Here is a 25,643-nt window from a genome sequence, read left to right on the forward strand (position 1 = left end):
AAAACACTCAAAGAAAAGAAAGATAATGTCTTGTCCGACATGAAAAGGAGGAAAAAAACCATTAAAAACACTTTGTGAAAATGCAATTTGACTAGGCAGATGGAAGATAAGGAGGTGATTGGCAGCAGCCAATGGTTTTCACCAAGGACAAACCATGTCTGACAGATTTGGTAGTCTTCTATGATGAGGTTACAGAGACAGTGGATGAGGAAAGGGTGAGCCATGGCATCTGCCTGGATTTGTGCAAAGCATTTGATGCTGCTCTGTACAACATCCTTGTCCCTAACTGGAGAGACATGGATTTGACTAATGCAGCACTTGGTGGATAAGGAACTGGCTGAATGGTTGCACTCAAAAGAGTTGTGATCAATAGTTTAACATCCAAGAGGAGACCAGTCCGGACAGGACTGGTACCTCAGGGGTCAGTACTGGGACCATTGCTGTTTAATATCTTTGTTAGTGACAGTGAGATCGTGGGGACCCTCAGCAAATTTGCCAGCGACAGCAAGTTGTGTGCGGCAGTTGACACGCTGGAAGGAAGGAATACTTAGGAGGTGGGTCCACATGAAGCTCAAAGTTCAATATGACCAAGTACAAGATCTTGCACCTGGGTTGAGGTAATCTCAAACACAAATACAGGCTGGGAAGAGAAGTGATTGAGAGCAGCTCTGAGGAGGAGAACTTGGGGGTAATAGCAAATAGGAAAATCAACATGACCTGGCAATGTGCACATGCAGTGCAGAAAGACAACTGCATCCTGGACTGCATCAAAAGAAACTTGGCAGCAGATTGGAACAGGTAATTCTGTCCTTCTACTCTGCCTGCAAAAGACCATTGCTTTCGGCTCTGAAGCCCATAAATAAGAAGTTGGAGTGAGTCCAGAGGAGGGCCATGAAAATGACGAGAGGGATGGACCTCCTCTCCTATGAAGACAAGCTGAGAGAGTTGGAGAGTTTGGAGAACAAAGATTGCAGGTAATCCTCAGAGCATCCTTCTAGTACATGCAGGGAACCCACAAGAAGGCTGGAACCAGACTTTTTACATCGGTACATAGTCATAAGGACAAGGGGGAATGGTTTAAAACTAAAAGATGGCAGGTGTAGGTTAGATAATAGGAAGAAATTTTTCAGTGAGTGGCAAGGCTGGAAGAGGTTGCCCAGAGAGGCTGTGCATACCCCACCCCCAGAAATGTTCAGTCCAGACTGCATGGAACTTTGAGAAACCTGGGCCAGGTGAAAGGTGTCCATGCCCATGGTAGGGCAGTTGGAACTAGATGATCTCAAAGATGCCTTCCAACCCAAACCGTTTTATGATGATTCTATGACATTCTTATTCCATTCTTATTCCTATGACCTAAGCAGACCTTTGAAAGATTAACTCAACAATAAAGCTGAAAATTATTTCTCTCATTACTGTCAGATGCTGAAAAGCATAACTGAGACTAATTTTTGATAATTTTGTAGAAGTGTAATTCCTACAAATGTTTCATATGTAAAAATTTTATGACCCAAGCATAAAAAAAATGAGAAATTACTAAATCCCATTTAAAAATCACACAAAAATTGAACATTTAAGTGTATAGTTTGCTTGTTTTTAAGTCTGGAATAAGCTACCATGATAAGGCCTTGTACATTCACAGCAGAAGTTTAATCCTGTATCTCCTCCCCAATCTCCTTCAAACTTCTTTCTAACTGTTGAACATGCTGATAAGCAAGAATTAAAATTTTGGCAGAAGCTGTACTGTATCAAAGGGGATGAACCAGTCCATAGTGAAGCTACTTGCACTTCTGCTCTTATACTTACCCAATATACTGTAATGGGTGGCTCTGATGTATAACAATCCTACAGGTTGGACAGGTGTTGTTTTCCTCCAAATATTTCACTAGGCAGCTTCTACAGACTAGAAACAAGGACATTCACAATTAAGAAAGAATAAAAGTAGCATATAAAAGCAGCATAATAAATGTCTGGTTTTATACAGCGACAGAATGCACATTACTGAAATTTACATGAAGTTCATTTTTTTTACATCATATGTGCATGATGTCTAATCATGCAGAATACAGTTTCCAGTATGTTTCATTAATTTTCTTGATACAGGGAAGGGATGCACTAGAATTACAGTATCCATACCTATCAAAAGCCTTCTTAACACAGCATACAACACAAAATTTCACTTTGAAATTTACTAGAACAATGATTTCTCGCAGGTCAACATTCTGCTTGCATGGATGACATTACAAGAATTCTTTGTCATTAAGATACTAAACAAAACATATTTGCTTTAACCTTGGCCACAAATAGAACAAATGTGTGTGGTGGCAATAAAGCCAACACAAAAATAAAATTCCAAAGCAGGAAAGTGGATATCTGGGTGTTACTTTACTTCTAACTTTCACAGAGTACACTACAGCTAAACTTCCACCAGAAAAAAAATTATATTGACACAGTCCCTCAGTAAAATGTCCTGCTAGGAGTTGCTAAAGCAGTCATTCACTATTAAGCTGCACATTTCTATATGCACACACACAACCACCCATCTTTTTCCAAAGTAAACTATTTATACACAACTTTCCTCTGTCCTGCCCCAAAACAGTACTCATAAAATACACTACGACATTATATCCTCACTCACTTGATGTTACAACTGAAAAAAAAGGGTATGGAGAAAAGAAGGGAGGTTTACTTGATGTGCACTAGTTCATGTAGTCTTGGTATCAATTCACTTATCACACAAAAAAAAAGGATTTCCATAACTATAGTGCCATCTACCTCTCAAACAAGAAGACAGTACAGTTACATAAGCACTGGTTAATTAAAAAAATAAAGTAACAGTAAATGAAGCATTATAACTTTGTATTGTGCTTTCCATTTACACACAGAACGACAGCACTGTTTGTGCAAAGGTTAGACAAAGCCTCATAGCTATGCACATTAAGCACACATCTTGCACAGCAGTTTGTTCCAGCAGAATGCCAAAACAGTAGATCCATTTGCAAAAGTGAATCCAAACTCCATTCCTCCCAGGTCAATAAAAGCAAAATCTGACAGAGGAAGCAGGGACAGGTATCCTGGAAAGAGTATAGGGATGTTGCTAACTTGTGTAGGGAGGGGTCAGAAAGGCCAAATCATAGCTGAAGCTGAACTTGTCAAGGGATATGAAGAATTATAAAGGCTTCTGTAAGTATGTCAGAAAAAGAAGGTCAAAGAACGTGTATCCCCCCACTAGATAAACATGACTGGCAAATCAGTAACAATGGACAAGAAGAAAGTTGAGGTACTCGATTCTTCTGCCTCAGTCTTCTCTAGCAATTTCTCTTCCCACAGCTCTTGCATAGTTCAATCGCAAAGGAGGCACTGGGGGCATAAAAGTCCCTTCCACTGTACGCAAAGATCAGACTCATGAACACTGGGAACATAAACACACCTAAATCCTTGGGACCTCATGGGATGTCTCCCAGGGTCTTGAACTGTCTGATGTAGCTGCCAAGCCACTCACAGCAGTAGTCCTGACAGTCAGGTGAAATCTTCGGTGACTAGAAAAATGAAATACTGCTTCCACTTTTAGGAAGTGGTAGAAAGGGAGAGACCTGGAAACCACAAATCTGTCTCCCTCAACTCTGTGCCTGAGAAGATCATAGAGAAGATCTTCCTAGAAGTTGTACTAAGGCACGTGGAGGACAGGGAGGTGACTCCAGACAGCCAGCACAGCTTTACCAAGGCCTCTGAGTAACTTGATACAGCTGAAGATGGCACTGCCCATTGCAGTGGTGATGCATTAGGTGACTTTTATAGGTCCCTTCCAACCCAAAGCACTCTGTGATTCTGTGGTATCTAAAACATTATCCCATGTCAGCACATCCTCCAGCTTGAACTAGGTAAACACTGACTCCTCCTAAAATGAATTGATCACAAGTAGGCAAATGTTCTGGCAAGTTTCAGTCTGAGCACAGCATTAAAATAAATGCCACTAGATGGCTTACGAAGGGTGCTGCAGCCATCTAGATTCTTTTTTTCTGGGGTCAGGTTGGGATTAATAAACTCTCCTGAAACTGGAAGTCTTTGGAGTAATGGATGGACAACATGGACATCGTTCTGTGGTCCAAAACAATATCATTACTAGAGTTTTCCATTATCTTGATTTTCCAGTGTCTCTGCTCTCTGTTTACCCAGATATACGGGCACTGATTGTGGACATGAACTGAGCTGTACATTTTCAGATTTCTTAAACGTATCAGAGAGGCTTCATCAGAAAAGGAACAGGCAAGTCTAATGCTCACTTTTTTATTTTAACAGTTTTACTTCTCTTGACTTTTTTTATTTCTGTATCTGGTTCAAGTTGACCTTTTATCATCCTGATGTATCCAGAAAATGATGCCTTTCATAATGTGGTCTTTTCCCTTTCATAATATAGAAGGACAGCTTTCACATGTAAACACTAACAAAATTGACACTACAAACACAAAGTTTAACAAGACCTGCATATATTATCTAGCCTAAAATTTTAATCAAGGAACAGACTAAAAAAAAAAAAAAAAAACCACCTGTTACTACTAATGAAGTTTTTCACAGCAATTTAAGAGGCCTACTCATCACCAACAAGCTAAAACCACAGCAGAGAAATAAGCAGGAAAGAAAACAAAGCCACTTTGTTTTCTCCTGAATTCAATTTTACAAAATTTTTCCCTGTTCCTCCAGGACTGGACTTGGTCCTCCAAATTATTTTCACTAAAGGACTCAAGAACTTCATTTACTACTGCAGAGTCTTTGAATGACTGAAGATCAGGAAATTAGAGAAAATTTGAAAAGTTAAGAAAAATTTGCAGTTCTGAGTAGAACAGAATGAAAATTTCAAGGTGGTGTAATTTAGATGAGAATTCACCATCTCAGCAGACAGGGTAATTTTGTGATAGTTTTTACAAAGGTGTTTTTCCAGGAACATATATTATTAGCATTATCTTACACAATACAAACAATGCCATGTATGAAGTTTTGTTAAAAAGACAGGACCCCTATGCCTCTTCTCACAAAACTAATTCTACAGGGCACAGAGGGAGGCAGTATTCATAAAATAGAAACTGTCAAAATAAGGGAGAAACAAGCCAAAATAACCCCCAAACAAACAAACAACCACAAAAACCCCAAAACAAACAAACAAAACCCAGAAAAAGTAGCATCAAAAGATAGTATGGTATACTCCCAGACTTTTGCAACAAGCACTCCAGCACTGTAGATTAATCTACTTATTTCCTCCATAAGCAGATATAAGAGATGGTGCGGATGGTATCACCTGAGGGGTATTTCTGAGGTTTTGGGTTATTTATAAAGAAAATGAAAAATCATCTCTCTCTAGCCCTCTGTCAGACATATTAAGTTGTTATGACACTCATTTTGTATACACTCTTCTTACTAGCACCAGTAAAGAAATTTGGGCAAAACTAAGTATAAATCTAGCTCTGATAATAGCACCATGGAAATTGAGACATAAAGCAACAAGGCTCCGGAGAGACCTTAAAGCAGTCTTCTAAAAGTTGAAGGGCACTACAAGAGAGATGGAGAGGGACTTTGTACAGGAGCATGTGCTGACAGGACAATGGGGAATGGCTTCAAACTGAAGGAGGATAGGTTCAGATTAGATATGAGAGAAAAATTCTTTGCTCTGAGGATAACTGGCACAGGTTGCCCAAAGAAGTTGTGGACATCCCAGACCAGGAAGCATTCAAGGCTGGGTTATATGGGGCTTTGAGAAACCTGAGCCCATAGATGCTGACCCTACCCATGGCCAGGGGGTTGGATATAGATTCTAGGTTCTCAAACTATCCTGTGGTTCTTGGAATTGTAGAACAAACCATTCTACAATCCTAGATTTTATGAGGATATCCAGAACGACATGAAGTGTGGTAAGTACAACAAATTCATCAAGGCTGATAAACAGCTTCTAAATGGAATATAATAAAAAACATAATCACTGACAAATCATGAACATAGCCTTTCCCCTTTGTATGTAAGGTGAAGAAGTCTGCTGACACTTTTTGTTTTACGATAAGACACAGTCACCAAATAGTTGCCTTCCAAGAAAATTTAGGACTAAGACATTAAGTTAATTAAACAACATGCTAGCTTTTTCAGAATAAACATAAATAGTTTGGCAGAATAATTTTAAGACATGGGATGCACTGCAAAATTCTAACTCATCCTTCACTCACATGAAAGTAGAAATACACAAAGTAACTTAACAACAAACAAGTAATTTATCACAATGTTTTGGAATATAAGCTTATTTCTAGGATACAATACAACATACTAATTCTTTATTGATAAACTACTCTGCTTTCTGCAGAGGAACAGGAGAGAAAGGGACCTCTGAAAGGTTCCAGGTGAAGAACATATGCTACATCAACTGTCAATGAAGACAGAATTAGGTATTCAACATTCCATGAAGACAGACTGCATTCTTGAATATTTACATTACCACCTACTGTATAAGGCTTTGAGTTTATGCAGCATGGCTTTAATGTTCCCTTCATTTGCTTTGTTAAAAAAGCAAATCATCTGTTAAAGAAAAGCAGTGTAATAAAGCACATGCTATTTTGGCTGGTGCACAATAGGTATTTTAAATTTCAGCTGAAAACTATTACAACATGTTGCACATCAAGTTTAAAACAAAAAACGAAACAAACAAACAAAAACCCCAGAAACAAACAAAAAACCCCCAAGCCAACCATTTTAACTTAATTACACTTCTACTTACAAGTATGCAAGCATTCTGTTACAGTAGTAGCATCAATCAGGTATCCATTGCACAGACGACAGGTTATATGGGCATTAATGTCCCAAAGCTTAATCTTTCTTGTTAGCATCTTTGGTGTCTGTGGAAGAGACATATCACAAAGTAACATAGCTGTAGCCATTTGGGAATAAATTATTAATTTGTGTTAACCCAGCTTCAGACTTTTGTACAATGTACATGGACGTGCGTGCACGGCGGTAGCACTAACTTTTATGTCACTTCAAAAAAACCAAAAACTGTAAACCCCACACTCTTTTACAAGCCAGCAGTGGAAAAGCACAGAAAATGCCCTTCCAGTATGCTACTAATAAGTTCCTTTACCAACCAAGGAACTCAGATTTAAAGGTGAAACCCTACTATCATGGTAACTTGAGTCATCATATTTGGTATAGGAGTGATGGAAAAGTCATGAAATATGGAGGGAGAAAATCTTCAAAGTAATTTCAGATTCAAAAGCATTTTGACAATTGAAAAGCCAAAACAACTGTTAGGTTTAACCATAGTTTCAAGTGTTTGCCTTATGTCACTATGTTAAAGCATAATTTTGAATCTGTCTCTCAATAATGGGGCTGAAAATTAAACCTTCTGAAATCCCTTTCATTTAAACACAAGATAATTAAAGTCTACATTACAGATTAAAAAAATTTCATTGGCAGAGGAGCAATTGGTTGTGCTAAAACTTGAACTAGACATTTTTCATTTCTTTTGAGCATGGGATGGCATAAACATCTTTAAAAGGAAAAAAATATAGAAATCAAAAATTAAAAAGCTCATTTAACTTTTTTTTTGCAGCAACCCCTATTGCTTGGAGAGAAAACACCACAAAGACAAAGCCCATGCCTTTACAAAAAAAACCCCAAAAACAACAACTTATCTTTTAAACACAGCTGTATTATATTTTTCAAAATATTTTGAAAATTGTACTGTTACCAGAACCTGACCAGCATTCTAGTTAATTAACAGAGCAGGCTATAATTACAACCTACTACATTTGGTTCTCACACTGCAGAAGTCACCAAATTACACTGTTTTCCTTGAAAGTGATTTTGCTGTCCCAAATACTCAAATACTGCTCACAAATACTGCTTTTCATCTACCTCAGTTTGGAAAACATTTCAGAATTTGACTGACACATGTTCCTCAAGTTTCACATAGAAATATTGCAACAAGGTTGTCTGATCTTTAGTTTTGTCATCTTTTATTTCCCCTATGTTCAGTGAAGTGGTACTAAGAAAAAATAAATTCCATACCAATCTGAACTATTCAGTGCAGAGAAGTCCCATATGTTCCACTATAAACTATGGAGAAACATATCCAATACTCAGCCACTCAAATCTGCATTGTCCTATACAAAAAGGACTAGGAAGATTTCCAGTTCTCATGGTTAAGAAGTAAACAATTGCAAAAAATGAAACTTATTTTATAGTATTTGAGACTTAGTTTTAAATCTAGTGATCTCCCATTAGAGAATAAAAGAGTAGCTTGGTTTTGCAGTAGAAGAAATAGGTGAGAACCAATACTCAGGAACTGAATTACTTTTCTAAACTGTAAAATTATTTTCAGCCCTCTGAAAACCAGACACATTAAATCCTTGCAAGTTAGTACGTGAGTTAAAAGCTACTACATGAGGTATATAGGTTCCTGCAGCGGTGAGGAAGAGCTATTTAACATCACTCTTCAAGAAGAGCTCAGGGAATGGCATCAAGACACCAGTTAAACAGAAAGTGAGCATGCTAAAAAACACAATTAATGACAGACAAAAGAGAAATTAGCCTACACAGATCCTGAAAAAGGCAGAATCAATACAACTCTAGTTACTTGTCTAGGCAGGAATTCAGAAGATGTTCAGGATAACCACAGGCAGAATCCAAACACTACTAAGGCAGAAGAGTCAAAGCCTTAACAGTGAAATCTGAAGCAAAGAAGTTATTTTCCAGAAAAACATTTACAATTTTTCCTCAAGACATTACAGATAAACATTACCACTAGATGAGCCATCAACAAACAAAAAAAATCAGATGGGGTATACTATTATGAGAACAGTGACAGAACCACACAACAAAGTGTCTTGGATTATGTAACCTAAAAATGTGTATTCTATTCCATCTGCTGAAAGCTGGGTTTTGGGAGATATTTTATCCTTCTTACTCCAAGGGGGAGGAGGGTAGATACCTTCAGATAATGGCCCAGCCATTCAAACCAGGTGGGGCAGTGTTTCTTATCTCTTTCACCACCCCTCCATCCTCCAGGGGGACATCTTCTGATAATGGGCCATTAGGGCCCACCAATGACACGACACATTCCATCATCCCATTGTGAGATGCTCCACACAGTGGGTGAGGACCCAGCTGTTCCCAGCTAGATAAAAACTGGGACTGAAGGACACAAGGTATCCATTTTTTTTTTTTCCACTGGATTCCCAGAGGAAGACTGGACCCATCTCATCACCACTGGACTTTCTACAGAATCACCTCTACTCCACAGAATCACATCTGTTACTCCAGGAGGACTTATTTGGACTGCTTCCAACACCCTGACCAACAGGGTGTCAGATTGCATCCTGAGTCTGTCAGGGCTTTTTCCCAGGATCTTTGTTTGCTTCCTTGCTTGTGGTGCTTTTTTTTTAATTATTATTTTTATTTTTATATTCCTAGTAAAGAACTGTTACTACTATTCTTTGCCTGAAGGCCCCTAATTGCAAAATTGTAATAATTTGGAGGGAAGGGGGTTTACATTCTCCATTCCAAGGGAGGCTCTAACTTTCCTTGGCAGACAACTGTCTTTCAAAACCAAGACACAAAGGAAAAAATAATACAAAATAGTAATGAAGTCCATTGTGCCAGGGAAGAAAAAAAAAAAAAAAAAAAAAAAAAAGAGGATAGCAAGAATAAAACTCACTTTTCCAACGTAACAGGAAAAAAGTCATACACATTTTCGCACTGGAAAAAATGAGTATCTTCTAGAACATCAACAGCAAGCCTATCAAATCATTCTTATGAAAATTTCATACACCTTTCACGGAGGACAGAGTCTCTCTCATTAGATGTTTAAAGGACTGAAAATAAGAACTATTGGAAGAAAAAATGGAAAGGTAACAGTTCTTCTCCAGGGCAGTAGACACCTCAGTTTCAAAACTGATAAAACTTACAGTAGGCGATTTCTTCAGAAGTCTTGCCCCACACTGCTTTCTTGCAGCTACTATAACAGGAAAAGGACCTCTGCTCATGCAGAGATCCAGACATGTTTGCTTCAGTACACCTTGAATCTCCAATAAACAATGCAAATTTAAAGATCTGTAAGCAAGCTATCAGTGTCAGACCTTATTTAAGCCTGCGTTTTGTACAATTGTGACCCATATCCTCTACACTTGGGAAAAAAGAACTTAGAATGCCTCTCCTGCTTTTCAAAACAGTTAACCTGTTAGAACAAGAAGGTTTATTAAAAAATAAAAAAATATAAAAATAAAATTTTTAAAAGGCCAGATCACTTCATATCTATTTACAAAGGTAGAGAGAAGCTCACAAAAAAATGGCATGTTATCAAGATGTCAGTTCAGTCAGATAACATAAATACTCAGACTTCACAGAAAACTTGAATAGCTTCCTAGAGGGAAATACAAAGAAAATTTTAGCAGAACTAATGACACATATAAAGAAAAAATAGAGACACTAATGTTACAACCTCATACAAGAAATTAAATTCACTAATCATAGGAACTAATTAAAAACATAAAGTAATTCCACATTATGTAAAGTAATTCCACATTTATCACCTGCCTGTTTTGTATCACTTTAGGGGGATGTAAATAACATAATTGCAGATTTCATAATCAACTATTTTTTTCCTCATTATTATTGCATTTGAAGATGATGCACAGTCATACTAGGAAACAAAAAGCTAAGCTACCACTCACAATGCCTAGGAAGTAACTCTCCATGGGAATAGGTGGCTAATACACGATGTCTTTCATGTTTCTATGTGAAATACATTTATTATCAGCTCAGAAGGGGTACTAGGCTACTTGAACCACACATCTGCTCTTGGGAAAGCATCCCAAGATACCCATGTTTCTATAGCCCAATGCAAAACAAAAGTTAAGCACCACTTCTATCATATAAGACAGTCAAGTTGTTAACTACCCATTAAAAAACCCCACACTAAGCACTTATTTTATGTAATCATATATAATCTGAAGTACAGTACTGCAGGAGAAAAAAATGTGCATTAGATCTGGAGATTAGAAGCAAGCAGAAGGTACAAAGTACTCCCACCACGTTAATGCAGACAAGTTTATCATAATTGATATGCCAAGTCCTATTTCTATGTTATCTCAATCCCAGCTTGTTATAAAGACTACCAGTTAGTTTAACATTCAGAGTACAGAAATGAATTAAAAAGATATTTCTCAAATATTTAAGATTTTACATCAGTCTAATCACCCTGAAAAATTCAATTTTTTTGAGTTTATTGAACATGCAAATATTGAGTTTATTAAACAAGCACCTGAAGGCCGAGTTAACCTTTTTTAACTGCTGGCCTCCCATGAACACAAGATGACATGTCTCTTGACAAAATCTCAGTGTCCTTCAGAAGTCCCAGTGTCTGGTTTTATTATTACGCAGACTCTCAAAGAGCTACTTTTAGCATATTAACATGTAGTAGTGTAAAAGAAGCAAAGCATGTTTGCCAGGTGCTGGATTCCTCTCAAGTACTCTGAATGAAGTGATATCCTCCTGCTTAAGCTGCTGACAGCTTCAGCACATGCAATTAATTCATGCCAGTAATATCAAACTGGAACTAAACAGCAAGACTACACAACATCCAAAACATCAAGTCTGACTAAGAATCACACAACCTATTTTTCTATTTTCCAGACAAATTCAGGCCTCCATTAAACACCTTCCCTTTGAAAAAGGCGCATTTTTTCAAATCTGAATTCCAGGTGATCTCTTTCATGAAACTCATCTTCCCACCTCTCAAGTAGTTATATGCTGAAAAGCTAAAAATGAATTCACATACCTCCAAAACAAGTAATATAACCTTAAAAAAAAAAAAAAGCATACAAGTCTAAATACATATTCTCAAGAAACTGCACAAACAGTATCTGGATAACACACTGAGCCAGTCTGACCTCAGTTTACTCTGCTTTGAGCAGCTGGATTACTTAGAATATCCTGAGTTGGAAGAGACCTATGGAACTGTCAAGTCCAAATCCTTCCCTGCACAAGACATCCCTAATAATCACACCATGTGCCTGAGAGTATTGTCTAAATGCATCTTGAGCTCTGTCATGCTTGGCGCTGTGACCACTTTCCCGAGGAGCCGGTTACAGTGCCCAATCTCCCTCTGTGGAAAGAAACTTTCCCCAAAAGCTAACCTAAATCTCCCCTGACACAGGTCATGCCATTCCCTCAGCTCCTATTACAGGTACCCACATTACATGAAGAACATGATTTCCGGATGCCTTTTCCAACCTGAATTATCATATGATCCTAAGAACTTACAACCTCAGCCTATCCATGTAATAAACAAGCTGAACTTCTTACTATTTTGACTGATCTCAAGCTGCTGCTGACTGTTAGACAATCATAATCAGAGACATCAACTCAATGAAGTTAGCACAAGCTCAACATCTAAAACTGGCTGCTGTAAAAAGAAAACACACAGAATCACGTTGACATTAAAGTCACGCACACTGGCTTGAAGCAATAATAGGAGATGATAAGTTTACTTTTCCAAAGCACAGCTGAGGCTGATACCTCCTTGCCTAAAAATATATTTTAAAAAATCAGACCAAAACCATATCTCCCAATGGACACTTTTTTATTTTTTTACAGAAACTCAATAGACTTTGTAAGATTTAATAAGAATAGCAAGCCTCTAAAAGAGTCTATTTACATTTGCCTTATTTTGTAACGTGATCCATCATTCACTGTAGAAGATAAATGCTAAAGAGCTTCTAAATCTTTCACACGACCACACAAGTTCAGAAGCAAAAGTTTCACAGAAAGTTACCATACTATACAAAAACAGGTAAATTCAGAGGACAGACCAAATTCTGAACGTTTACAGTATCTTTTTCCAAACCTAATTGTTCATTTGAACACTGCAAACCTCAGGCTCCCACTAAACCCTCACAGCAGTGAGCAAACAACAGAAAATACCATACCTTAATTTAGTTTTTAGATAGCCAAAGCCAAGAAAGGCAAATCTCTGTAACACAGAAATTCTTTTGTTCTTCTAGATTAAATTGTTAGTTCTGAGATTTACCTGCTCAAATAATAACCTATGACAGCAAGCAGTCTAAGACTTTAAGAACTGTGGATAACTTTGAAACTTTCAATCCACCGACCAAACCATGACATTGGATTAAAAAAAAGTAAAGTCTTGTTTTGTACTTAGTCAACAAATGAGCACTGGAGCCAAACCACAGTTCTTCTCCCTCAAAACCATGTTGCTAGGATAGTAAGAAGTCACTTCTCAGTTCTATAATCATAAAACCCTTCTCAACACGCCAACCAACCAACAAAACAAAACAACCCCCAAAACCTATACATACAAAAAAGCAAAACAAAACCAACAACAACAAAAAACAACCCAGCCACACAAAAAGACACACAACACACCAACGTGAGCCTCAACTGCTTCTACAGGAAATGAAAAATTCATAAAAAGTGTTCCTTCATCACGTTACATAGAATCATAGGATAATGTTATGGCTCTAATGAAGTAACCTCTCCAAGCTGCTCTAATTCAACCTTGCACTCAAAGCAGGCCCACTTAAATTGAGTTAGTGAGCTATTCCTGCTTCACTCAGAAAATGTTCAACAATGAAGATTCCACAGCCCCTGTGGGCAACCTGTTGCAGGGCCTGACCACCCTCACCGGCAAAAAATGCTCCTACCGCCTCATAGGCATCTCCTGCATTGCAACTTGGGTATCAAGCCTCTCATCCGACAAGAGTGCACCTCCAAGAGCTGTACAGTACCCTCATCTTGATTTCTGTCCACAGGTTGAGTTGAAAATAGTGATAACATCTTCCCTAATTCTTAGCATCACTTTCTTTAGCACTTCTGTAAACACTGCGTAAGAAAAAGCAACACTGAAATCTTACTCAATAGCTGAAGAGCTACTCTTAACCCAAGTTTTAAGTACCTCATCCTGGTTATTATTCTGGAGGCAGAACAAATCAGCACTTCACTGCTTTAGATAAATAGGAAGCCCTCTGAAGTGCTTAAAAAGAATTGAGAGATCCTGTTTAAAAAAGACAAGAAAATACTCACACAAATTTTTCTCTCACAAAGACAAAGTCTACTTTTCTAACACATGCCACCACATCTGCTTGAAATGGATGGGAGACCTGGTAGAAAAATTCCATTTTGAAGAGACTGTTTTCTTAGCAGCTGCCAAGCAATTAATTATTCAGAAGCAACACACCAACAATGGAGAGAGAAGAGACTCTTTCAATGCTGGAACACAAAGCCCCAAACAAACACAGAAAATGTTCCAAACATTCAGCTAACATGAAAAAATATGATTTCCAAAAAGATTACTATTTCCTCATCCTGGTTCCAGATGACATTATTTTAAACCACACTGTACTGTTGGCACTGTGTCAGCCTCTCACTGTCTGGAACTCTTACAAAACACAAAAAGGGAGTGAGGACATTTACCCAATCTAGACTATATTCCCTATTAAAAAACAAGCAAACCCCCCCCCACACAGAGTCAGGAGAGGCTGGAAGGGGATATGCACATTTCAGAAAGCCAACTCATTTTGTTTGTGCTTCATCCACTTTGTTGACTAAGGCAACACTGTCTTAACATGATCAAGCAGTTACATGCCTCTCTATAAAAATCATGTCACTGATAAGACAAGCCTGCATCTTGGTACAAGCTTTCACATTTCAGAGAGATGTCAGCACTGAAGCTATTACTCATGCAAGATTACAGAGAGGATCAGCAGAGGGACTCCTCAGAAGTACAGCCTTATCATTTGTATAGACACCAGTCCAAAATATTTTGGCCTACATGAGGCATACCTCTTAAAACAGCATTTCTTTTCAGAGTCTGCCATCCAGAGACCTGAAAAGACAGAAAAATAGTCTGAAAGTTAACATCCAAAATTCCTCAAAATACAGCTGCCAAAAAGAAATACTCAGCTCACTAAATTCACCGAAGTATTTAGATATCTCTATTAATTTAAGGTAACAGTGGGGTAGAAGCACTTGCAAGCAACAAAGGGGAAAAAAATTGATCCCAAAGAAAAAGAAAGAAAAGATTTAACATGTCTCCTACCAGACAAGGAAAATCGCCCAAAAAGGAAGTCCTAAGAAGTCCTATTACCATTTGATGGAAAAATAAAAAGGAATTCATTATCTCCCAAAATGACAGGGAAAATAACCAAATAAATCAGCAGAAATCTTGAACAATAACCTATGGACTAGAAAGTCTGTAAGAAAATAAAATATTTTGAATTGAAGATGCACATTTGGATGGGCAGCATTCTCAGTTCTCAAGCTATGTTTTCAAGAATCTGCTCTTTGTATCTTAATCTTCCAAAACATTTTCAAGGAAATAATTCGTTTATTTCCATAATCTCTAGGTATTTGCTGGAATAAAATTATATTGAAAGAAATAATAAAAAAGAAGACCTTTACTCTTTGGCTAAAGATGATACAATTTCACACAAATAGATTAATTTGACAGAATAAGCAATTCTTCTTATTGATTCACACAGGGAAGATTCAGCTATTACAGAGACACGTAAAGAGTACTGCTAATTCCATCTTCTTGTTCCAAAAAAAATCAAAGGCACAGCCTGTAGTTGATTTTGCTATTATATTGCTAAGGAAATTATGGGGGAAAAAAAAGAAAAAAAGACAAAACAATATATTAATGATAGCACTTGATGAAAACTCCAGAACAATGCCAATAAAAATCTCCTTGCAGTTCCAATGTGAACGTCTTTGATTGAATTCAAAATAATAATAAAAGAAATACTATTAACTGAAAGCAAGGCAGAGTTGCAGGAGATGCTCTTTTGTTGGAACCCACAAAAAAAGATCCCTGTTGAGGACACAAAGCTCTCATACAGTAGAAAAACTCCCTAAGACATTGTCATTTAAAAGACCTATTTCTCCAGAAAAATGTGGAGAACAGACTCTGCTTCTAAAGAAACAAGCTCAGAAGCTTATCCCACTCCAAAAGAACATCACAACATGAACTTGAGTAACAGTCTTCCAAAATTACTTGTCACGCATTTTCCCTCACTGCTGCTGGAAGAGCGGTGAGCATGAACTTTGGTTCATGAGGAAGAAGGAAGCAGCACTCAATTTGTGAGAAAAAAACCCCAACAATCAGACTGGTCCTAAATCATCACCATATTCTTCTGTTCTTGTTAGAGGGTGGTAGTGATGCACTTTGAAAGCTAAAGACAGGGAAACTCAGTTCCCTTTTAGATCTAGATGGTTGCTGGAGACTGGGCAAGTGGATCATTCTCCTGATACTGTAATAAATTAGAAGTGAGTACTAATATTTTCTTTAGAGGATTTCTTAAGAGCTGTGATTGCTCTTAACAACTTGCAGATTATCAAACTAACTGCTGTTTGTACCACGTAGCTTTGCAAAGCAAAACAGTAAGTTATTCGTACCAGGTACAAATCCAGAACCAAAGTGAATGGCAGATTTACAAACCATTACAACTTTGCTCTATTTTAACAGAATAGGTATACGTATTTCACTGAAACATAGCACAGTAATGTTAATTCATTAAAAAGCAGAAGTATAATGCTCACAGTTGGGAAACCCTGGGGAAAACAGCTAAATGTAACAAATAATAACAATTTTGCTGAATAATTACTGAAAGGTACTAAAGTCATAGAGGACCAAAAGCTGAATGACAACAGTACTGGAAGCAGCAGATGTACTTCAATTCACAAGGACTATATTTAAAGTGAAAGTCACAGCTCTAAGAACAAAGCATTACAACAATAGAACTTTGTTCAGATTTAAAAGTAAGTGTGGAAAAGGAAATTTTCAAATCTGATGCTTATGATTGTGTGGCTTACATTGGGCATAAGCATCTCACTTTGCTACTAGCTGCACACTGGTGAAGCTCAATAGACAAACCTAAATTTTCAATGAGCTGAACTAAACTGAAGAAAAAGAATACAGCCCTCGCTATGGGAATCAGTTTCATTATGACTGATAAAGAAAAGATGACTGATTAACAGATGACTGATAAATATTCATAATTTAACATTTTAAATATTAATTTAAATACTATCATTAAATTCTTAAGTACTGTTATATATGTTCAATTTTAATACCTGTTTCTATCTAAAGTCACAAATAATACTAGCTCAATGGGCCTGGAAACAAAGTATTCCGTAAAGCCAGAATTAAAAAATGGCTCATGCTTTTGTGAGCACAACCATGTAATGAGAGAACTAATGCAATTAGTTATTAGAATGAAATCAAATTCACACTTCCATCACAATGCAAGTAAAATATTGTATGGTGAGAGATCATGAAGAGATACAAGCACAAAATTTGTCTTTTTCAACTAGCTGGATTGAAACAAAAATAGTCTGTAATTCTGATCAGTCGCAATAGAAAGATAGCAGTTGTTAATGACTGAATAGACAGTTCCCTATTCCATAAGGAAATTTATTTAAAAGTAACTTATTAGAATAACATGCTGACCTGCAACAGATGAAGAATAACAGCCAAATGAAATTAATTAAAAAGCTTCACCAGCTTAAAATAAAGTCCCTTCCTCTTTTGCAAGTTTTTCCTTGTAGGGCAAGATACTTCTCAGTCATAAATTTACTTCATGAGAACTGGAGAAGGAGTCATAGTCCTACTTCCATTGCTAGAAACGTCAATAGAGCCTGTACAGTATTCTGAATAAGAATAAAGATATTACCTCAGGTAAGCAACTCAAGATGCAGGACATGATTTCAACAGATGAAAGGACAAAGAAAACAGTATTGTGGTTGCTTTGCTTCAGATACCAAAGTTTTTTTATCCCAACTTTTGTCAGATGTATGTTGTTGAACTTTTATTTTGAAACAATATATAAGCGACTTATAAAAGAGAACAGTGACTTCCAGCATTAATAGTGAGAAGTTTGCACTGGGTTTAGCAAAATGCAGTATTAGAAGATAACTTGTCTTTCAAACTGAGTTTTAAAATATTGTAAGCTCCAATAAAAGTTTTATGTTGTGTTTGTGAAGCACTGTTTCATAAAAGAAACTACTAGAAACAAACCTTTCTGTTGAACAGAAAGAAACAGAATAAATATTTAAATTTGCTCTAACAAGCCTAGTTATGAGCACAAGTACAGATTTTTATGACTTAATTCAAGAGAATAATTACATGCTAAGGCAGAAAATATATCCATGTGCTTTTTTAATTATCATACCAACAATTTTTCACATTTCAGTGGAATTCCTCACAAGCAGTTTTTCTCATTCCTGGGAATGTCCTAACACCACCAGATGGCGCCAGTACTCTACCTTCAATAAAGCAGGTAGCTGCATCTTAATAACAGAACACAAAAAAAACCCAGGACAACACTGAAACAGAAAAAATAAATTAAAAGAACACATTCACCACCAGTCTCACGATGGAGACTTCCAGATCCTCTGGTGTCCCTGGCAGCCATCCAGACTGACTTGGTCAACCCAACAGTCAGTTCCGCAAAGCTTGGCCTGTTTGTCAGCATCACTCACTCAATTTACTGTAATTGCTGGTAATATAGACTATGGATTCAGCCAAGCACATCACTAAACCATGTCCCTCAGTGCCACATCTACACATCTTTTAAATATCTTCAGGGTTCCAACACTGCTCTGGACAGCCTGGTTTGATGTCTGACCACTATTTCAGCACAGAATTTTTTCTGAATATCCAGTCTAAACCTCACCTGGCATAGTCTGAGTCTTTTATCACTTGCTTCCTGGGAGAAGAGACTGATCCCCCTGTGGCTAGAGCCTCCTCTAAGGTGGAGAGTTAGAAGGTTTTCTTACTCCAAGCCTCCTTTTCTCCAGACTAAACAACCACAGCTCACTCAGCTGTTCTTCGTAAGATTTCAGCAGCTCCTTTGTCCTTCTCCGGACTTGCTCCAGCAGCTCAATGCCCTTCCTGTCATGGGGGGCCCAGAACTACACACAGAACTCCAAGTGCAGCCTCACCCGTGATGAGTATAGGGGGAAAATCCCTCCCCTCGTCCTCCTGGCCACACTATTGCTGATACAGACCAGGATGCCATTGGCCTTCCTGGCCACCTGGGCACACTGCTGGCTCATGCTCAGTTGCTGTTGACCAGCACTCCCCTGTCCTTTACTGCTGGAAAGTTTTCCAGCCAATCTGCCCCCAACCTGTAGCACTGCACTTTGTTTTGATCCAAGGGCAAGACATGGCACTGGGCCTTGTTCAGTCTCATACCACTGGCCTCAAGCATAGCAACCTATCCTGTCCACATAACCCTGTAGAGTCTGCCCCCTAAATCAACAACAATCAATTTGGTGTCATCTGCAGTCTGACTGAAGCAGCACTTGATCCCCTGATACAGGTTGTTGACAAAAACATTAAATAGAACCAGCACCAATACTGAGCCCTTGAGAACACCACCTGTGACCAATGGCCAGCTGGATTTAATTCCATTTCCCACCAGTCCCTAGGCTTGGCCATCCAGAGAGCTTCTTCCCAGCAAAGACTGCACTTGTCCAAGCCATGAGCACCCAGTTTCTACAGAAGACTGTGAGAAACAGTGCCTAAGGCTCTACTAAAGTTCATTTAAACAAGATGAGCCCTTCCCTCATTCACTAAGCGGGTCACCTTGTCACTGAAGGAGATCAGGTCACTCAATCAAGATTAAAAACTAGTCAATACAAGGCCTATATGAAAGTTGTCAGAATGCATTAACCTTCCATGAAGTGACTAGGAACAAAATCACCGAGCCTTCCTATTCCAAGCTAACATCCACATGTATTTTGTTTTTACATATCCTAATACTTGAGAAGGACAAGGTGGGTGGGGATGCTGGGACATTTCACTGTTCCTTAATAAACCAGGAACTTTCTTTAGCAGGGATAACTTTATAAGATGCAGGAAAGTTATGGATTTCTTCCCAGTAACTCGTATTATTGCATGCTTGTGTCAGAGGTACTGCTTCCAAGAACAATGCTTACAAAACACATTCACAAACCCTGAAAACACAACTAGCAAAAGAGAAGGTGATAGGAGAAAAAACTGGAGCAGTACTTAAAGCTCTAGATTATCACATTTTCTCCCTGAAATATTCCCTAAGTCTAAGTTTATCTGTTTCAAGCACAGTTTAAAGGAAATAGCAAAAGGGGAAAAACAAACAACCAACCAACCAACACAAACCCGCCCCCCCCCCAAACAAAAAAAAAACAACAAAAACCACCACAAACAAAAACCAAACAACCAAGGACAAAAATCCCACCTTATTTTTCACACAGCAAGTAAAAGCATCCTCCATAAAAACTTATTAAATTTTCTAATTTACACAAGAGCATTACTCATGCCACAAGAATACCAGAGAAAATAGATTTTTTTAAAATTTGTTTTTTAAAAAAACAAAGCTTATGATCTTAGTTTTAAAGTGACTGTGAGCTGGTAACTGAAAAGGCTGTTCAGATTTTGTTATTTGTTTTTTTCATTTCTAGTCTTGGTTCTGGAACTAAACACAAGTGAAATGTTTTTTTCTCTCTCCCTGCAACCAGCTAGCAATCCAAATAAGTTCTATCTGAACACTTCTGTAGTAGAATTTCCTATACATAGGAAGTATAACTTGATCTTCAATATTGCTACCCAATAGACTAATTCAGGGATGAGCTTTATGCTAGACATATTTTTAGTCTAGAAGTTCTTACTATTCACTAGCTAATTCATATTTCCCATTCATGAGCAAAGACAAAGACCTGACAAGTCAGCCAAAGCACAAATAATGGGCTCTTTAGCCAATTTATTGTAATTAAGTTTACCATGTTATTTTAGAGAACTTGGATCATGATTAATGGTAATGCCAGCTATCACGTAATACAAAACAAAGAAATCTTCTATATCACACCACTTCCATGAAAACATCCTTAAAAATTACCATGTAGTATTTATTTCTTTGATCTATTACACTCCAGAGAACCTGGCTCTTTTCTTGAGGACACTTGACTAACTGGTTAAAGAGAAACTGCTTGGGGTGTATTCACACCATTACTAATAGTTGCACTAAGGTGGCTTAAGAAATCTTCATCCCAAAGCAAAACACATTTACTTTTACACAGATTTATTTCATTTCAATGCAAAATAAAAGACAACAGTGATAATAAATGACATGTTAAAGCTGACATAAATGTTTGAGATAAAGTAGAAGTAGCATCAAATTTACTCATCTATTCTTTATTCACATCACATACTTTCTTTTATGGTACAATGAGAGTCCGATCTATCTGGTACTTCTCCATCAAACCCTTGTTTCTGCCCAGAGAAAATGAAAAAGGCACTGCAGTAAATTGCCAAAACAGCAAAGATGTTCAAAATTTCTGTCTTACTTGTCATTCGTGAAAGACAATAAAGAACTGCAGGATTTCATTGAGGCAGGAGAAATAGCAGTGAAGTTGAAGTCTAAGTAACTGAATGACTCAATACTGAATCCCACACCCCTTCACATAAATTTTGGTAATGTTTGCTGTCAATCAATTTGTAAAATGAAATTATGAATATAAAACACCACCTTGTCCCAGCTGTCACAGTAATTAACTTTCTTAGAAAATTTGTAAGACATAAATACTATTAAAATATTAAACATAAACTTAATTCCCCACACACAAAGCCACCACCATCAACAAGAAGAGCTATTCAATCTTAGTTTGTGAAATACCTTAAAAATCTCATTTACTAGATATGTGTTTAATACCAGGGTTAAATACAATGACATTCTGATAGAAGGTTTTACTTCAGTAGTTTCTTATACGGCTTCAATTTGGAGACTTTATTAAAATTAATTGACTGCAGTAGAATCCTGAACTGTGAAGCAACCTGTTAAATTTAGCTAAAAAATGATCCATCAATTTGTTTACAGCCAAAGAGATAAACAAATACCAAAATCTCCAAAGTTAGTGTTCTTTAAATTTTCAACTGACAACAGATGCTTATAAAGCACTAAATTAAGGAAGACATATTGAAAATAAGTAAGTACACATTATTCCTCTAATAAAATCTACTAAAGACAATAAATAGGTATTCGTCAGAAGAATGGCAAGACTAGGGAGGTATAAGCCATTTTTACTTCAAAAACACATCCACAGCTTCACCTACCAATAACATAATAGAACACTTAAAAGAAGAAAGATATAAACCCTGCACTGAGATTCATATTTTATTTTCAATACAGTTTCATTAAGATTCATTATAAATTTGAATTCACAGATGCCAAGACTTAGCAGCGTAAAAACTCCCCATGGACAGATGGACAGTGCCTTCCATCCAAACATGTGAAAGCACAGGCTTCAAACATTAACAATATTTACTGCAGCCATACAGTATAAAACATAACAATATTTACTAATCAGACAGAGACCAATCCAGAATGTATCATGGGCCAACTTAAATGGCTACAGTCTGCCTTAAGTGCAATATCGTAAGCCACTATGTAAAGCATTTTCTGAAATAATGTTAAATTCTACATGAACACCTTAAGGAAGAAAGGCTGAAACTGGACCAAGTATCAGAACACTGTGGGGGTAAAAAAACCCTCCATCTTTCCTATATTCACCTATCACAAGCTGGTCTGAGAGGGCTGTATGACTGTTACTTACAAGATAAGGAGAAAACAGAAAGTTATTTAAATTAAATATACACTGGAAAGAAACCACATGTGTAAACTATCTAAGAACTATGCTTAGGTGGGCTTTAAAAAAAATCTTCCCAATTACCTGTAATACACTTATACTTCAGACAGAAATGTAGAAATGTAATCAGGCACCTTGTTTGTCTACTTAAAGACAGTGGGAGAGTGAAGTTAACAAATGATCCAGACAGTGTTTCCAGCTTTTTACAGTTTCTCTAAGATGGAGCCTTTGATACAGCAAGGTCACAGTGAACACAGGAAAATTACAATAAATGTGTTTTTTTCTTCTCAGTATGCCAGCTGCAGAAAAACAATGTAAACGGTGTTGTCCTGGTTTTAAAAGACAGTTGTCTGCCAAGGAAAACTGGAGCCTCCCTTGGAGGAATGGAGAATGTAAACCCTCTTCCCTCCAAATTATTACAATTTTACAATTAGGGGCCTTCAGGAAAAGGTATGGGAAATAGGATTAACAGTTCTTTAATAGGAATATTAGGAAAAAAAAAAAAAAAAAAAAGGAAAACACAAATGTAGTCGTACAAAAAAAAACAAAAAAAACAAAAAAAAAAAAAACAAAAAAAAAAAAAAAACACAAAAAAAAACCCACAAACCACGCAAGGAAGCAAGCAAAGATCCTGGAAAAAAGCCCTGACAGACTCAGGATGCAACCTGAAACCCTGTTGGTCAGGGTGTTGGAAGCAGTCCAAATAAGTCCTCCTGGAGTAGAGATAGTCCTGGAGAAAGTCCAGTGGTGATGAGATGGGTCCGGTCTTCCTCTGGGAATCCAGTGGAAAAAAAAAAAAAAGGATACCTTGTGTCCTTCAGTCCCAGTTTTTATCTAGCTGGGAACAGCTGGCTCCTTCCCCACTGTGTGGAGCATTTCACAATGGGATGATGGAATGTGTCGTGTCATTGGTGGGCCCTAATGGCCCATTATCAGAAGATGTCCCCCTGGAGGATGGAGGGGTGGTGAAAGAGATAAGAAACACTGCCCCACCTGGTTTGAATGGCTGGGCCATTATCAGAAAGCATCTACCCTCCTCCCCCTTGGGAGTAAGAAGGATAACACTTCTCCCGAAGAACAGTTTTCAACAGATGAAATGGAATACACATTTTTAGGTTACATAATCCAATACAGGTGTCAACCCTCAAGTCTGACTTGCAGCACAAACATTATTAAACCCCTCCGATAAAGACCACCTGTAACCTCTCCAAATCTTTATTACAGAAGCCTGCTACAGAGTTTTGTTGCAAGACAACATCATGAGGAAAGAAAATGAAAGTGCATTTTAAATGTACAAATGGGAATTCAATGGAGCAGAGAGAGAAATAAGCACCCTGCTTCTTTATAGGAAGCTGGAGACAGATTTTGGCATTAGCTGCCTTCACCCCTGAAAGCAAAAATCAAACATACTGCAAAAAACCTAAAGACTAAGGTTTTTATGATGTCAAGCTATGATAATTAAAAATTGTAGTATAATAATATGCATAAAGCACCAATACTAAATCAGAGTTGGCATTTTAAAAGGTTCTGTTTAGAAAGAAGAGCAAGGAGAGTAAAAAAATAAGAGAACGGCAGATTTTTAAAGTAAGGAACATGTACATACACACTAATCCAACAACCTGGCCTACATACTTGATTGCTTCCCACCTACCATCACAACTGTCAGCCCCAGTGTGTTATTCCCCATATCCTTCCTCCTCCACTTTTTCCACTGCCTCAACATTCCTTAGAGTCAGACAAGGGATAAATATGTATTACATCCACCCAAGACATACTGGAAGTGTTATTATGGAAGAGATCACCTTCCCATAGTTCATCAATAGGAAGTGGCAACAGGTGACAGGCACTTCTTATCAGAAATGAAACATCATAATGAACATAAAGTAATGCATTATATGAGAATTTTTATAGGTACTTTTAATTGTCTTTCAGAGTATTAACTTAAAAGGTTACAGTAAGTGCAGTTATAGTGCTTTTACTTGAGCTTGTACGTTACAATACAGATTTCACTGTAAAATTAGATCTTATCTTAAAATCAATATTCAAAATTTATTGAAACTAATCCAAAGATTGCTGCTGTTACAAAAGAAAAAGGATTAAAAGAGAGAAAAAAAAAAAAAAAAAAAAAAAAAAAAAAAAAGGGCTGACTATTGGGAAAAAAAAAATCATCCAAGAGAAAGAAACATTAATTATAAAGGCCATGTATTCCTGTAGCTAGCCAAAAATGTACAAAACACAAGATAAATCCAATTCTCCGAATACTTTCAGACTGGCTTTTTTTTTTCCTATTAATTTACTGAAGTGTATTAGGATACTAGGGTTTGGAGTATTGTTTGCTTATATAGTGGTCTCCAAGTCGTCATCTCAAAAGCAGCACACTACAGTCAGTATTCCTAAATTGTATTGGTCTTACATATTAATATCATAAAGCTAGACTGTAAACCTCAACAAAGGAAGTAAAAAGGTGAATAAACTCTTCTAAGTTCCTTCAATGACACTTAAAACAGCAGTAAGCATACTACCAGAAAAATACAGAGATATTTAGTATTGTGAATTCCTAAAATTTAAACATGCTCTTTCCAAATCAACATTTTCTTCATCAGGCACTAGGAGGCAACTGGCTAGCCAGCCAAATTTCAGATGCAAGATATTGAACTGCATTAGTATGAAACCCTAAAAACTGGATCAGATTTACAAGCTTTTGAACTAGGACTGAATTTCTGTATCCTGGGAGGAAAAGTGTCTGGCAAAAGATCTGCAATGAGCAGCAGTGTATCTGGAAACTCAGACTTGAAAGCATATGAGGTGGCCCTACTGTAACACCTCAAAATTTTCTAAGTTCTGTTATATCTGCAGTGCTAGCAGCTAAGGGAAACGTGATTCTCTCATTTTCAGCTCCAGCCTTCTGAATCATTCATTCCTTTAAACTTCTGAGACAAGTAATGTAGTGGGCAGGGCAGGAGTCAGCAGCA

At 37.3% G+C, this 25,643-nt stretch overlaps 1 protein-coding gene across 4 annotated transcripts in view; it reads right to left on the reverse strand.

Annotated features, from left to right (window-relative positions):
• The window catches only part of PCGF3 (polycomb group ring finger 3), a 54,255-nt gene that overhangs the window by 11,678 nt on the left and 16,934 nt on the right, over positions 1 to 25,643 (reverse strand). For 2 of the 4 annotated variants that reach the window (XM_040091060.1, XM_058424203.1), the window contains 2 exons: positions 6,752 to 6,869; positions 1,804 to 1,900 (listed from right to left, as the gene is read on the reverse strand). In XM_040091060.1, coding sequence (XP_039946994.1) covers positions 1,804 to 1,900; positions 6,752 to 6,860 — 206 coding nt within the window. In that variant the 5' untranslated portion in view covers positions 6,861 to 6,869. Of the gene's footprint in view, positions 1 to 1,803; positions 1,901 to 6,751; positions 6,885 to 14,832; positions 14,876 to 25,643 lie in introns of those variants that run through there. The other 2 variants (XM_058424204.1, XM_040091058.1) reach the window with 2 other exon arrangements.

The sequence above is a fragment of the Hirundo rustica genome, chromosome Z (assembly GCF_015227805.2).
Source record: "Hirundo rustica isolate bHirRus1 chromosome Z, bHirRus1.pri.v3, whole genome shotgun sequence".
In the NCBI taxonomy this organism is placed as follows: domain Eukaryota; kingdom Metazoa; phylum Chordata; class Aves; order Passeriformes; family Hirundinidae; genus Hirundo; species Hirundo rustica.